Genomic DNA, 15,183 nt, shown 5'->3' with positions numbered 1-15,183 from the left:
GTGGAAAATTATGTATTATTTTATATCCACATTTCAGATCACACCCTATGATCCATCAATAGGAAGAAGAGAAAGAAAAGTTGATGCAAAAACTATTTTCTCCTCCTATGGATGATGGATTAGAGTGTGATTTGAAATGTTGATGGTATCAATATTTCTTCTCCTTTTCTCAATGATGGATCATGGAGTATAATTTGAGACGTTGATGCAAAAACACTATTTTCACCTCTTCTTGATGATGGATTACAAAGTGATTTAAAATATTGATGTAAAAAATTACACAGTTGTCTGCAAGAAGCATGGTAATTCCACATAAGATCATTAACTTGGTGTTTTATAATTCATGCTTATCGTTTGTTAACCACCGAAGAAAGTGTATGCATTAGATTACACACTGATTTTGTCTGATGTAAATGTATACTTCCTTTGAAGGTTTGAAGACTAATTGAGATAAAATATATAACAGTAGAGGGTGAAAGTGAACTTATACAAAAGGGTGACAGTCCTCTGAGAGCTCAATTTTCCTCCTTACACTCAGACATTCGAGAGATGTCACAATTTTCTAGTTTATCTATTTAATAACAAATTGTAATTGAAATCAACGGATAATTTTACAATGTCTTTTATATGATTTTCAATTACAGAGCAAAAATATGAATATGCTTGCATAATCTGAGCAAGATAACTTCAGGAATAGAATGTAGAAGTAATGAGGAGTTTTTTGGAATTAGGACTAGCTCTCTGCCTCAAATGCAAGCACTGCATGCAGATTACAATGCGGCACTGTCATCTCGTATAGACAGGCTAATATATACTCCAGGAAACGACACTCTATACCCTACATAGGTTCCAAGTAGGCAGTAGTGTGAAATATGACAAAACAGAGCACGATCATAGCAATAACTTAAATACACAATAAAATAGAAGGAAATAAATCACCAATATCCAAAATCTGCAAAAATTTCCACAAAGGAAGTTTCTGCAAAACCTGCACACAAAGAAACAGAGAGAGAGGTTCAGGGTGGCTGTTTAAGGGCTTGCTTAAGTCAAACTTCTGTTTTGGTGTTTCCACCTCCACGGAAAGCCACAATAGATTAAAAAAGTATGGACATGAAATGAAGGACAGTAAATGAATATGTTGCTAAGAAGATAATAGATTATACTATGAATGATTTAAATAATAATATCTAACTCCCACAATAGAGGAGAGCCAACCCAGCCAGCAATGAGAATCTTTTCAAAAATTGTCAATATCTTTTGGAGACCATTCTGCAAGTACTGTGAGATTGCTTCACAACAATAGTATGAGAGGGAGAGACATGCACCGCAGCTTCAGAGTGTGATCAAAAACCAGTTAGAGCTGTATCAAAAAGCTTCAAGTGAATGTGTTTTATATGTATGCATACGTAGAGAGAGAGAGAGGGTCAACTCTTTTTTCCCTTTTTTCTAAATGGAAGTCTCTAAGCCAAAACAGAAGGTCCAGATTCGGCTGTGACGCCTGACCTAGCTGACAAGGGTGTTATGTTGGCAAAATGCAAAAAATGTAACGCTCCAACACTCACGAATCTCACATTTTTGCAGGATGTTAGCACATTGTGTGGACATTTGAACATTGTGTATCTATTTGGGAAAAATCAGACTGAGATTGGAGAGTGGTCCAATTTTATTGTAAAGGGAAGTTTTTAGCAAAATCATTGTATAATTGCAAAATGTCTTTTATTAGGCTAAAGGGAGGTTTTATGTAATGTGAAATTGCAAGGGTATGCAATTTACAACATTACAAGTACCTATTCCAAAAAGTACTACCACCATAAACATAAACTCTAGGTCCATCCTGCCTTTACATTTTTCTTATCTTTAAACCCTATCCTTATTCTTTCATTGGGAAGTTCCAATAATAGGACCATAGTGAAACTCATTAAGGGCAACTGATTGTACCTCTTTATGTCCACCTCCATTGTCCAGTTGGTTTTTACAATTTCATGAACCTTCAATTTATTCTGATTTTAATAGATGCCTTCAAGGCAAACAGTCCACTGTAAAATATTTATGTAACTGTAACTCAAAAGTTGAAATATTATAATCTTTGATGAAAATACTTAGGGCAAAAGACATGTTTCTAAATGTGGAAAGTAGTAGAAATACTTTAGATGTCTCTAATGATTAACAGAGGAAACCTGCATAGTTTGCACTACTAGAAGAACATGGCCCTAGAATGGTATGATAATAAGCATAAAAATCTACTTATGAAATATGTTAAAAAATCATGGCTGGACTTGAGAGCAAAAATGTCTTGCAGGAGAATCCATGCAGAAACAGAATACAGCAGCAAAGAAAGAATCTATTTCAATGGGGAAGCACAAATGACTTCTTTCTGCTTTGATGGTATAAAATTAATTATTCACTATAGATACATTAACCATTCATCTGCTTTGCTAAGAGTCTGAAGCACTTGGCTGTCTCCCTAACAATGAGAAACATGGTAAAACATGAGGTAAAATATTATATAATAGATAAACAATATAGCCATTGACTGCCAGTTGATTGGATGTGCAATTATTTTTGTTTGCACTCCCTCCACCACTAATATCAAATCAACCATTGCTTCCTCACAATTAAATACCATAAATCACAAATGCTTTAAATTGAGAAAGCCACACAAAATACCAAAAATGAAATGCATGTGCGTTCTCCTTGATCCAGAAAGGACACAATGCGCTTGCAATTAGCAAAGCATCAGTTTGACCTCACCTTTTGCATCCTCCTTTTCTGTTTTCAATCATTTAATGACCCTTATTGGAGGCCAAATAATCATCCTTTCATCTTTATTGTATTGTTTGCAATGATATAAAGAATAATGTTAGCTAGGGGCAGATAACCAAAACTTTTAACGTTTTAGCAAAGGACCGTAATAGGATCCTTTTCATTTAGCACCCTTTTCAAAATTTGAATGAGCCAATCACTCTCTGCAGAGGAGGCAAAAATAAAAGTAAAATGCTCAGATCTCAACTCCCCAAATTGAACATCCTGATGACAATTCTCAAGTTTACCATCCCAGTTGTATTACCATAGTTATTGTGTTGCAAAATAAATTGAAGAAGATAAAACCACTGGAATAGAAAGGAAGTTAATTGATACTCTTCGGTATCTATATGATTGTAGGGTCCATTAAATTATTCAACTTGAATAAAACATATTTGCATATGATCACAGGGTCCATTACGTTGTCCAAAATGTATATAACATATTTGCATATGATTACAGGGTTGCCACTTAATAAATCATGCAGGACATACAAAGAATGTACCTTGATCCAATTTTCAATTTTGGAGCTAACTTTTGGAGATGTCTTGAGGTATAAATGATTATGACTTCCAATATTGTTTTATGTTGAGCAATTCCAGAGGTGGAAAAATGTTCAAATAATTGATTGGGTTCATTCTGAGAAGTCCAAATACAACAACGACAATGGAAACATATCCAATTTAATTTCACTTGATTAAATTCTGCGCCTGTAATTAGTAATTACAAAATTTTCTAAAGAAATAGCTTGGATGCAGAAATATATATTTTTTAAAATCAGTTAAAAGTTAAAACAAAGAACATGTACAGGTGATTTGCACATTTGAAAACAATAATTGGACTTAAGTTCTTCCTTTTTCCATAAATTTATTTTTCATGATACACAAAAACAGATAGCTGGCCATAGAGCAGGTAAAATAACATTGGCTTGCCTCTAATGTTTAGTAGTAAGCAAGATGGATGAATCCCAGCAATAGGTGAGACTGCTTGGAAGTTTCAAACATATTTCACCTGCAAACCAATGCACAGACACATTTTTGTTGCATTTTAGTTAAAGGAGCAATGTGAACATTGAGAGGACCAGGCTTCACCCCATGAACCACACAATTTCTATCTTATATATCAGCGATGCATAAATTACTTTAGTTATAGCTTTTTAGAGGAGCATTAGTCTTTGATGTCTAGAGTACAATAAGAAAGAACAAAATATAAGAATTCCACCTAATCCTGAAACTAATAGAACCCACTTGAAAGCATGTGGTTGTTCAAAAATTCCAATGGCGAAGTTCGTTCCAAACATGGCAGCAACAAAAGAAAAGATGGTAACAACAAAAGTTGCAATTGAGAGCAACAACTCAAACTGGATCAACTGGTTCCGGACATTGTCCTGCCAAGAAAATGAATCTTCAATAATAAAATTAATTGAAATGCTTACTCTAACTCAAATATCTATAAGTAAAAAGGATTACTAAAACAAAATTGCTGACCAGTTGAATGTTTATAAAGTCTTCTGTATCATCTATATACTCCTTCAGCTGGAACACAATAAGACCAGGGTTTAGGAAATCAACTTGCATGAAATCCAGAAATCCTGCAAAAGCCCAGTTTTTACAACCAGCAAAATCAGAGAAAATTACTCAGCCAACCCTAGATGCATCCTTTCCAGCAAGGAGGGAAATTCCTTCTACTGGACATGCACCTAGCACAGATTGTGCAATCTTCTCTGCAACATTCAGCTTCAACAGACAATACAGAATGTAACCTAAACAAAGGAAACCACACAGTGAAGTAAATAAATGTAGACAGTAAGTCTGTGTTTAGTCGATCTGCATACCGAAGTTAATTTGTTCAGAGTGCTATCGATGACCACAAAGTAAGCCTCCAATAACATTTCTAACTCCTCTATGTCTTCCTGATCACCATTTGTACTTTCATATCTGCTGCATGCAAAGTTAAATTTTTTCTCCATCTTTTGATCACCATCTGTACTTTCATGCCTGATGTGTTCCCAGCTTAATTGTTCCTCATGCTTTTGAGATTCATCTCGAGAATGTAAAGGGAAAACTGGATCAGAAACTGAACACCCAGCCCCTAGAGGAATATAACTTTGCAAAGATTGAGCCCTATAAAGTGCATCTTCCATACATTCTTCTGTTTTCTCTTCTGATCGTTCTTTCTTTTCTGTTAGACACATCCCAGCCAGACCCTCATCATCATCCATCAGTTGTTCTATCTTGTCACGAACCTGCAACACAGTTTTTTAGCAAGGAAAGTATATGAGACATCATATTTCCGTGATAGTGTTTGAGGGTGCTTCTGGGTCTAACTGTGTAGTAATGTTTAGCATCAACATTTTGGTTCACACTCTGTGCTCCATCATCAGGATGACGTTTTTCTTTTTTGCATCAACCTATAATAAGTTTTGTTCCATCTTTAATGACTACATATTTGGCATGAATTAGAAATAAAACTTTTACAGCTGTAGACCTTTTGAACTCTACGTGTTAAAGCGACAAGTCTACTTTTTAGTCTGCGTGCATGCTCCAAGTTCAATGTGCTAATCTTTGAGGTCAATTCATCCAATAAAGGATATGCTTCAATCTCCAGTTCCATTGCCTGGTGGGTGACAGGAAACAAAATTATCTCAGCAGGAAATTGTAGCAATCATATCATACAAGAACAGAGATATTTATGATATATTATATATGGTGACTTAAATATTCATGCCACCCACAAGTCAAGATATGTTATCTATACTTGGACTGCATTTAAGACTAACCATTTCATCCTAAAAAATTCTGCAGTTACAGTCAAATCTGTGGTCTGCATAAAAAATGATGCTTTTCATATATGACTGATTAGCAGCAAACCAAGTCGCATGTTGTTCAAATGCAATTCCTGATGCTAATCCTAATTCTATGGTTAAAGACAAAATTTATAATGAACATAATATTATTGATTAGATGTTATAGGTTAAACATTAGTCACTGATAAAGAGACAGTTGGATACTTGGAAAGAGTTAAAAAATTAACTAGAGTTATGACCATAATGTACATGAGGTTTCAACAGCTCATTAGATTGTAAGATTGTTTAGAAAAAGTTCGATTTGAAGAGTAAACAACATAAGTTGCATTTTTTTCCAGAAGCTCTTTTTTAGAATCATTACCTGAAAAATCATAACCATCAGCAACTTTTTAGATGAAATGAGATAAAAGTATTGTTTCCTAGGGACACAATTTTCAGATATTTTGGGATGGTGGAACAGGGATGAAACATCCCCATCATGTCCTTTTATTAAAAATAATGGGGATGCCCCCACACCATGGGGATATCTCTTGGGAAGATTCCTTAATGGGGGGCCTTAGGGGGATGCCAACATTGTTGTGATTCCCTAGGGATGTTCCATTATTTCCCACAAACTTGTACACTTTAAGTCATGCAATTTTTTTTAATCAGTATAGAGTGTGGAGTTTGCAAATCCAGCCAGCAAACCACCTCTTGATCATTGATGTCCACCAATTGCTGTCGCATGTTAAAGTTATCTGCTCCACCAAATAAATTTATTGGTTGCTGAAGCTTTTGCTCCAATTCAAATATAAGGCTCCTCATCTCCAAGGGAAAGAGGTCATTTTTCTTGCATCTATCTGAGCTTTCCATGGTGGGCATGGGAAAGGCTACTAGGTGAATTGCAAAAGCATTGTTAACAACTTGATCAAGGTGTTGATGATCTGAGGCTCTGAGCTATGGACCCCAAATACCTAAGGCCTGATAATCTCCCGAGTGCCAAGGGTGTTAAACCTAAGAAGACTATCACAAACTTATAGTCAAACTACGCAACTTAGGACCAATTATTGAGGTGGGTAAGACCTTCACTTCTAGCTCTACAAGACAAAGGGGGGTTTCCCTAAGGTGGATATCACCACTAAAGAAAAACACTTAACCTAATACAAATCATACCTGCCACATAGTACACCCATATTTCGGTTGTCACTTGTACCTATATGCTGGTTTGCAATATTCAAGGTCAAGCAGCTTATTAAAACAAATGACCTGCCATATAAGTGTTTGAGAATGTGTTTTATAATAATCCCTTAGATGTTATGGATATTCAAACATGGCAATTTAAAAAACACTAAAACTAATGAGACTGAAAAGATGTTTAAATTGATGTATTTTGCATGTGTAGAGGATGAAGGGGAGAAGAGCCAATAACGGATTGGTGCCTTTATCCAGTTGGGAAATAGAGTCCCTAAATTCATTCAAACATGCAATAATTGAAGCTAAGGCGATACCTTAATCAAGATGTCACAAAGACAATTCTTTTCAAAATGCATAAGCAAGCTAGGCTCTACACATCATTAAAAAAATAATTTGATAGTTGCAAACTATTAAATGAGCCTACTGAGTAATCCATGGACATACCCATACATTTCCTTTATTATTATGAGAAGATACCATACAAAAGCTTTACAGGGATTTTACAGTCAATTGGTTCATCAAATAATTAGAAACACATCCAAACATATACACAATGCATAGGAAGACACTCAATCAAGGTCAAACCTACCTTTAATCACTTGATCTACAATGGTTATATGTATTATTACATTTTTGGGATAAACCCAAATTATTACAATAACAAAAATGCAATGCCCAAATTTGGAACTATGAACCCTCTAGTTTTGCTACATGATTCTTCTTTTGGCTATGCTCCTCTCTAGTCCAAACATGTCATCCTTTGAAAAATGAATCTCAATCTGCATATTGTTGCAAGGTGTGTGCCCTTGGTCTCCTTGTGCTGTGTAGTGCAGCGCTCGGGTTTGTGACATGGCTTAACAACCTCCTATGGATTCTATAAGTCTAGTGGTTGTATCGAGCATTAACAGGTCGATCTTTTGGTGCAACAGCAAGCGCACTTGTAACAAGTGGTATCAAAGCTTGGTCACAGGTTCAAACCCCTCGCTTGCACTAGGGTAGGGGGGATTGTTGCAAGGTGTGTGCCCTTGGTCTCCTTGTGCTGTGCAGTGCAGTGCTCGGGTTTGTGACATGGCTTAACCACCTCCTGTGGATTCTATAAGTCTAGTGGTTGTATCAGGCATTAACAGGTCGATCTTTTGGTGCAACGACAACTGGACTTATAACACATATATCCTTCTGCAAGTCATCAGAAAGGGAAACGTGCAAACTTGCATGAGGGCCCAGGAAATCCACGGTTTCCTATAGTTGTAGGTGGTGGCCATATCTTTTTGTCTAGGTTTTATCATATTTTAAACCTAAATTTATCATGGATTGCGTGTTTGTGTTTCCAAGGAGTATGGGACACACCCATTCTTCTATAGGTGTTGCCTCTGGCATTAGTGGTTTACAGATTCACTTTCAAGGACAAGGAAAATGCTCACAAATTCCATTGAAAAACATGACTTGGAGAATGATGGTCTGACCTCAAGTTGTACAAATATAACTGAAGTAGTTGAACATTGTCTATCTATTGCGAATGTGGTGTTGATGGTTGTCATTGATGTCAACATATGGTATTGGTGTTAGTGATCCAGAAGATGCATTCCTAGAATCTTTGGTGCTTCGGAAGATGTGTTTCAGTTGATATTCAGTGCTGATTGATTGTGTTGATGATGATCCGGATTTCTCTATTTACCGGATATGGTGTTGATCGATTGTATTCATGAGTATCTTGGTTCCATTCTAAATTTTTTTTGTATTGGATAGTGCTTTTTGGGTCCAGATTAAGTTCGAAATTCGATGAGTAATGACGTTTGTGTAGCGTGTGAGTCGTGATTTGGGTCTAAAATTTGTGATGGATGTAACATGTTGATCTAACCGATGATGTGTGTTGTGGTATGGTCTACTTCTCATTCCTTCCCACCACCAGAATGTTTAGTGTTGACCTATTTCACATTTCTGTCTTGGCCGACTTAGAAAGATTATGTTTCCCGGAGACAGTATAAATATGAGGATGATCTGAATGAGTTAGTGTGGCATTTTGTGGTAATGATATATGGAAGATATGCAAGATTGAAAAGGAAAAATCCGATTTGTTGATGATGTGTGAAGTGTGTTGTTGTTGAGGCACCAGAAACAGTTCCGGTATTGCAGATTGTGTTACTGTGGTGGATTATCTTTTTCTTTCTTCCTTCGATAGTGAGTCTTTTTTTGGGTAGTGAACCCGCCTGTAGTGAGCATTTTGGCAGTGAGCCACCCTTTGTAAAAATCACTTTAATCGGTGTCACCTTACCCAGTGTTATATATTGAGAACTAACATTCTCTGCGGTTTTTCCCTTCTTGGGTTTTCCATGTCATATTTGGTGTTCGTTGTCTGATCTGTTTTGTATGTGTGCTTTCATGTTATATCTGTTTAAATTAATTTTGTTGGTTATTTTGGATTTGTGAAAATATTGAAGAAAAGTTTGTTGTCAAATGATTCATCCCCCCTCTCAGTTGCCCAGATAGCTAACAATTGGTATTAGAGCTTTGGTTCCTTGGAGAAGAGCTTAACCGCTTAACATAGATCATGATCTGACGACACATAAATTAACCATTCCTATCTTTGAAGGATCTGACTATAGTTTTTGGAAAGTTTCAAACTTTGAAGAATGGATGGAAAGGCATGCCGAGAAGGGGAAGGTTGGAAATCTAAAAGACTTAGAAGAAACTTGAAATGCACCAAGGGAAATGTCGGGGACCCAGACTTTCAAGGAAAGCATGACTAGAATGCCAAGTCCAAAGGGGATGAAGCGATAAAGAAGTCCGACAAGCCAAGGATTAGAGTGTCAGAATTGGGGAGCTGGTACCAAGGGATAGATGGATTTGGATGTTTGAAAGTCTGATAGATAAAGGATTTAAGTTTATGAAGACTTTTGGGCTTCGAGGATTGGGGATCACAAAGAAGAACAAAAACGTAAGAGGAACACCAAAGCTTGAAAGGCCGACAAGTGCAACACTTAGGCAACTCACAAGGATTCTAGATATGGTTTTGGGAGTAACAGGAAAAGCATGCTAGCATGGAAACCCCCCAAAACACAACACCTAGCCGATTTTTGAAATGATGGAGCGAGGAGTTGAGATTGAAAGGGAAGGTATGCCAATATGAGCACTGAAACTTTGACACTTTGACAAATTTCACAATTGGCCACTAAAACATGAAAGAGGAAAGCAACACAACAGCCAAAGGCACGTTCTAAGCATGACTAGCTCATTCAGAATTAATCAAATTGGTTATAAAACTAGGCTAATCAAAAGCACAATGCAAACCTTTAGTGCATATAGGGAAAAATGAGACACAACAAAATGGGGTGCCAACACTAGGTATTCTTATAGGTAGGGGGTGTTAGCAGGAAGCATTGGAATTTAACTGATGTTGAGGTGGTTGAAATGTAATTTATTGACATCTTATAAGAAGGGGAGTTTCCATATTGGTTGATCTTAGGTATGTAATGGTTGAGGTCCTAACTAAATATTTCAAAACCAACTATATGAGGCCATGCACTGGCAAACTGCATCCAAAGACTAGAAAACCATGTAAACATCAAAAGTAAAAAAGATTTTGTCTCCAACGTAGCTCTACCAACCCTATTTTGACCATGGGACTTACTTTGTACGAATAAGGACATTTTTATTTTACCCAGCTACAAAGCTTAAGAGCAAGCTGGGCCTTGCAATCCTCAAAAGTGCTTTGAGCATGTCCAGATTGCAAGATTAACCATCTGTTCCAACCATGCTCTCTAGCAATCGATGGCTATCACTTTTGTCAATGCACTATTATTCAGATAAACTCAATGTCAAATTGTCAAAGGTGTTTACTCATATTCTACAATTATAATACCACAATGTAGTTATACAATATTAGCACTAGAATTTTTGTTCAAACATTTTACTTCATGATTTTTTCAGACAGACAATATTCTCAATATATGCAATCACCAACAATTTATACATTTATTTACAACATTATACTGCTTCTATATCATCTGTATCTTTGGATTCTTTTTCCACCACACAACTCCTTGACTTGAACTCTTTCAACACAACTGAGATAATGCTGCTCACTTTCTCAGGATCAAACACATACTGCAGCTTCAATCTATCACCCTACAACTCCAACAATAACATGAAACAATGAGATATATGTTTAGAATACATGAGACAACTACAACTTGGAACCTATAGCAATTAATTATGGTGTCATGCGAGGCTTTAGATCAGGGTTCAGTGGGAGTACAGTGTAGTTATATAGTTGATGGTATCTTTCTGATTAGAGATTGTGGTTCTACTTAGCCTTTTGGGAGCTCCTGGCGTTGCAGTTGAGTTCTTGATTGTGTGAGGGCCATGGGCAGTCAGTTAAACAGTAGTTTTCATTATCTTCTCTAGTTCACTTTGAATGTTGATCTTCTAGTTCTAATGGATATTCCTTCTACTAATTTTGAATATCCAAAACCTTGCGCTTTAAACATTAGCATCAGCTACACAATAATGTTTACTTTCTTTGTCTTTGAGGTTGGAGAAAATTATGGGATTTTGATTTTGTAGATGGAGCATTTTGGTGAAGCAGGTGTCCAAGAGCTTGTAGGTGCTTGCTAAATAGGCAAGTTACTGCTGCTTTTGTTTTTGTTTTTGTTCATTTTTAGGAGTACATCTTACACTGCATAGGCAAACCAAAGGAAATGAGAAAAATAGCTGTTTGTGCAATTTGCCTTATGAAAGATAGAAAAGCAAACTAAGTCAATTATGCACACATCTAGATAAACAATACCACAGCTAATATGAACCTTTTTAAATTATGGACATATGGGCACTTGTTTTTGCTTGAGATTTTTCGGCAAGAAGAATTATGGGTCAGATGAGTTGATTGTGTGTGGGAATATAAAGAAAAATATTCTCTATTCTATTGAGTTACGAGTATGTATGAGTAAAATGCTTTTGTCATGTTGACGGGAAAGGAGAGGAAAATAGTCCAGTTCAACAGTGCATTATTCAGTTGATTGTAAATTTGTTTGCAAATTGTAATTGCATTTTTTGACATCTCTTTGTTTTGTTCCTTAAGCCCTGAAGGCTCCACAGCTTAAGGTGCTAATAATGTGTATCATGTGAATGTGCATATGCATATGCAAAATTGGAAGATTGTAGATATTAGAACTTCAACATTATTCAGAATACAAAATACAGTATACAACTGAAAAGGAACCACTTTCAACAACTTTAACTACAAAATAGTTGCAGTTTGAAAAACAAACTCAGAAAAATGGTAAAGCTCCACAAATTTATTTGACAGATTTTTTTCAACTAAATATTTATTTTAATATTTTCCTCTTTTTTAATGGTAATTTAAAATTTTCGTTTATTATAAATTCACTTTGAACTTCACATTTGGTAATAATCAGTTTATTTTTTACCATTTTGTTTAGTCAGTTCTATTTCAAGTTGCTTCCTATTTGCTCTTAAATATTCCCCAATTTGTAATGTCTAATATTAGAGATCATATTTGCTATCAATGTAACCATTAAGCTACAAGAACTCAGTAAATAAATGCTAAGTGATAGCAAAATCCAATTCATAGCAATGTTCAACATATGCACAGGGAACTGTAACGTTGAAAACAAGAACAAAATTATACCCGTCCTAGAAACTCCCACCGATCTTCTGCATATAAAACGGAAAATCCCTATCAACATACCTGAGTGTCAAGATATGTGCATACTGCATCCAAGGCCACTTCCAGCGCTCTGAATTCAAATGGTAAATTGTCTGCAGATGAACTGCTAAAATAATCAGTTAAATTATCACTTCCAAGCTTGTTAGTCTGTGGTTCTGTGCCTGTGGTCACATCCACCTTATCTTCCTGTCGAGAAGACCGTGGTCTAGATTGCCGCATGTTATTAGCCAAACTGTTTCTTACAGCCAGACGCCGTTGCAGCTCCGCAACATACTTCAACACATAGATGTCCAAACAATTCAAAAGAAGAACCTCATCTGCTGTTATAATGCACCTTATTTGTTCTAAATTCACCACAATTGCCTTCCCCCTGCCTAAAATTGTCGAAGGGTAATCAAACACTGGATCCAAAACACGCAGATCCCTTGCTGGAAGGCCGCACCGCTTCATTATGGCGAATTTATCAGCATCCAGATGTTCAGAAATCGCATTTGTACCTACTCTTATCCAGGACTTCACTCCCTGGCCCCTCTTTTTGAGACCCAAAACTTCTGATCCTTGGAAAACAGTCCTAGGAGCAGCTCCAACAGGCTTAAGAGGGAGAAAAGGCTCCTTCACCCCTGCCATGTCCCAAATAATGAGACACTGTTCTCCTCAGTTATTTTTACTTAATCTAATGGTGGATGGCTTGTCAGTTAACACAATTCTCCCTAAAGACAAAGCCGGTAGTTTGTCAGCTTACATAATTCTCCTCAGAGATAAGCAGCTTATTTTTCCGTTTAACAGAACTCTCCTAGCGAACATAGGAGGTAGTAGTGAGTCAACAGAATTCCCCCCTAAAACAAAGCGGGTAATTTCAAAACGAACAGAATTCTTCCCAGAGACAAAGAAATTGCAGACATCTTTGCAGCAAACCCGGGTAATTTCAAAACGAACATAATTCTCTCCACAAACAAAGAAATTGCAGACATCTCTGCAGCAAACCCTGACGAACACTACAATTCACTACATTTCCCTTCTCAATCAGTGCTCAGCAGTTGGAATCCCATGAGAAATATTATTCCACTCAAAGAAAAGTTATGCCGCAAGCCAGTTTGGAATATACAGGGAACCCAAACCTTCAAAAAGTATAAAATGAAGCACGTCAACATAAACTCCATTTGCCACCGATGAAACAGTCACCCAAAAAGACCCGCCAAAACTACTGATGTCAGGTGATTAAATCATACGAGATGGGAAAAAAAATTATGATATCAAATATGCAAATTTCTTCCCTCGAATTCGAACGTGTCACCTTAGGTTGCTTAAAAAGTCTTTGCACTAACCATTTTGTTTGTTTTTTCCTTGGAAGTAATCATTCATGAATTTGCAGAGCATGAGAAAGGAATTCGTCTGTTGAAATTAGGTACCAGTCCTCTTAACTATTGATTGAATTGCTAAGAGCCCAAAATAATCAAAACGGAGAGAAAATTTTATTGGGCCGGTTGCTGAAATGGACAAAATAAATATGTAGTGCCTGTGAAGATCAAACACTTGACTATGATGATCTTGTAAGATTGACATATCTGTGCAATCTCCAGTCGTGTTGTTCTCTGTAAAGAGCATCGCAGACATTATTAATTATTCTTTCCACAGTCCACCCACCAGTTTCTGAGCCTTGTTTTCTAATTGATGCGTTTACTTTTGCACCCTACAATTAAGGGATGTAATGTTTTATATTAAGTCCTAGATTTTTTAGTGAAGTGAGATTATTTATGAAGAGGTATTTGATTATTTATTAAAATTTAATTGTGTAATTTAAGTTATTTTTTATTTTGTTGTATGACATGGTCTCTAAGAATTTATATTTTATGATTATAAATGGATTATTGATATTTATGATGTATGAATGATGTTTTTCGGGAATAATGTCAAATATTTTTTAGAGGTCGTCTTAAGTCTATTTTTAGTATTGTTATGATTTAAGAATGTTTCATGCAGTTATTCAGAGGTTAGAGTTATTGATTGTAGGGAAACTTTATGATGGAGTGTATTTAAGCTAGAGTAGTACTCGGATGGGTAATTGTCACGAAAAATTTAATGCTTATTACATAGACGCAATAAGTGCTAGGTGGAACTATTCATGGCAGAGTATGAATTTGATTTGGGTTCTAGGATATTTAGAGGATAATTGTATCTTAGTGAAAGATAAAGTTGTAGAATAAGTGAAAGAAAACCAAAGACATAATTATCCAATACATATGTAAATGTGTAGAAGAATTTTTAATGGTAATGTTGTACTTCTACTCAATGCAAAAATAAATAGGTTATAATGGAGGTTTTAGTTAACAAGTTTGAGAATGACAATTCTCATGACTAAAAAGAGGCAAACAAATCAAACTAATTTTCCTAGACTATTCTTTATTATTTGATCCTCAACTAGATGACTCAAATGATTATATGTACATGATTCATGTCCTAAAACTAATGTCTCTTAATCTTCCAACTACTAATAGTTGGGATGCTAATGATTGGCATTCATGTTCTATTGTTTGCAGATGAAATGTTTCACAAATGCCATGTGTAAGGTTTTTGATTTGATGGTTGGCCATTATCTAGCATGTGAAGGGCTACAAGAGCATGCACAATGTCATTAACACTTGCATGATAGTGTTATGTTATGGAAGGCTATACTAGCAAAAGGGACTATAGACATTAGACATCTATGTAAGGTGAA

The 15,183-nt window shown here is 36.0% G+C and overlaps 1 protein-coding gene across 9 annotated transcripts; it reads right to left on the bottom strand.

Moving 5' to 3' along the window:
• Nucleotides 1-512: 512 nt before the first annotated feature.
• LOC131072560 (magnesium transporter MRS2-10) lies at nt 513-14,172 on the bottom strand. 9 transcript variants are annotated; one of them, XM_059213213.1, is made up of 7 exons: nt 12,489-14,171; nt 5,290-5,418; nt 4,637-5,047; nt 4,290-4,337; nt 4,050-4,189; nt 940-988; nt 513-838 (listed from the first exon to the last, which is right to left on the bottom strand). In XM_059213213.1, the coding sequence occupies exons 1-7, from the start codon at nt 13,092-13,094 to the stop codon at nt 734-736; spliced, it is 1,488 nt and encodes a 495-aa protein (XP_059069196.1). In that variant the 5' UTR covers nt 13,095-14,171; the 3' UTR covers nt 513-733. The 9 variants fall into 9 exon arrangements, 5 of the variants coding, with proteins under 5 accessions (XP_059069196.1, XP_057864727.2, XP_057864722.2 ...); XR_009359155.1 differs by lacking the exon at nt 513-838 and adding an exon at nt 3,735-3,813 and having other exon boundaries at nt 974-988; nt 12,489-14,170; XM_058008739.2 differs by lacking the exons at nt 513-838; nt 940-988 and adding an exon at nt 1,002-1,330.
• Nucleotides 14,173-15,183: the final 1,011 nt, after the last annotated feature.

The sequence above is a fragment of the Cryptomeria japonica genome, chromosome 10 (genome assembly GCF_030272615.1).
Source record: "Cryptomeria japonica chromosome 10, Sugi_1.0, whole genome shotgun sequence".
NCBI lineage: Eukaryota > Viridiplantae > Streptophyta > Pinopsida > Cupressales > Cupressaceae > Cryptomeria > Cryptomeria japonica.
Note: the sequence above shows the minus strand (reverse complement) of the source record. Positions and strands in the feature narration are given on the sequence as shown.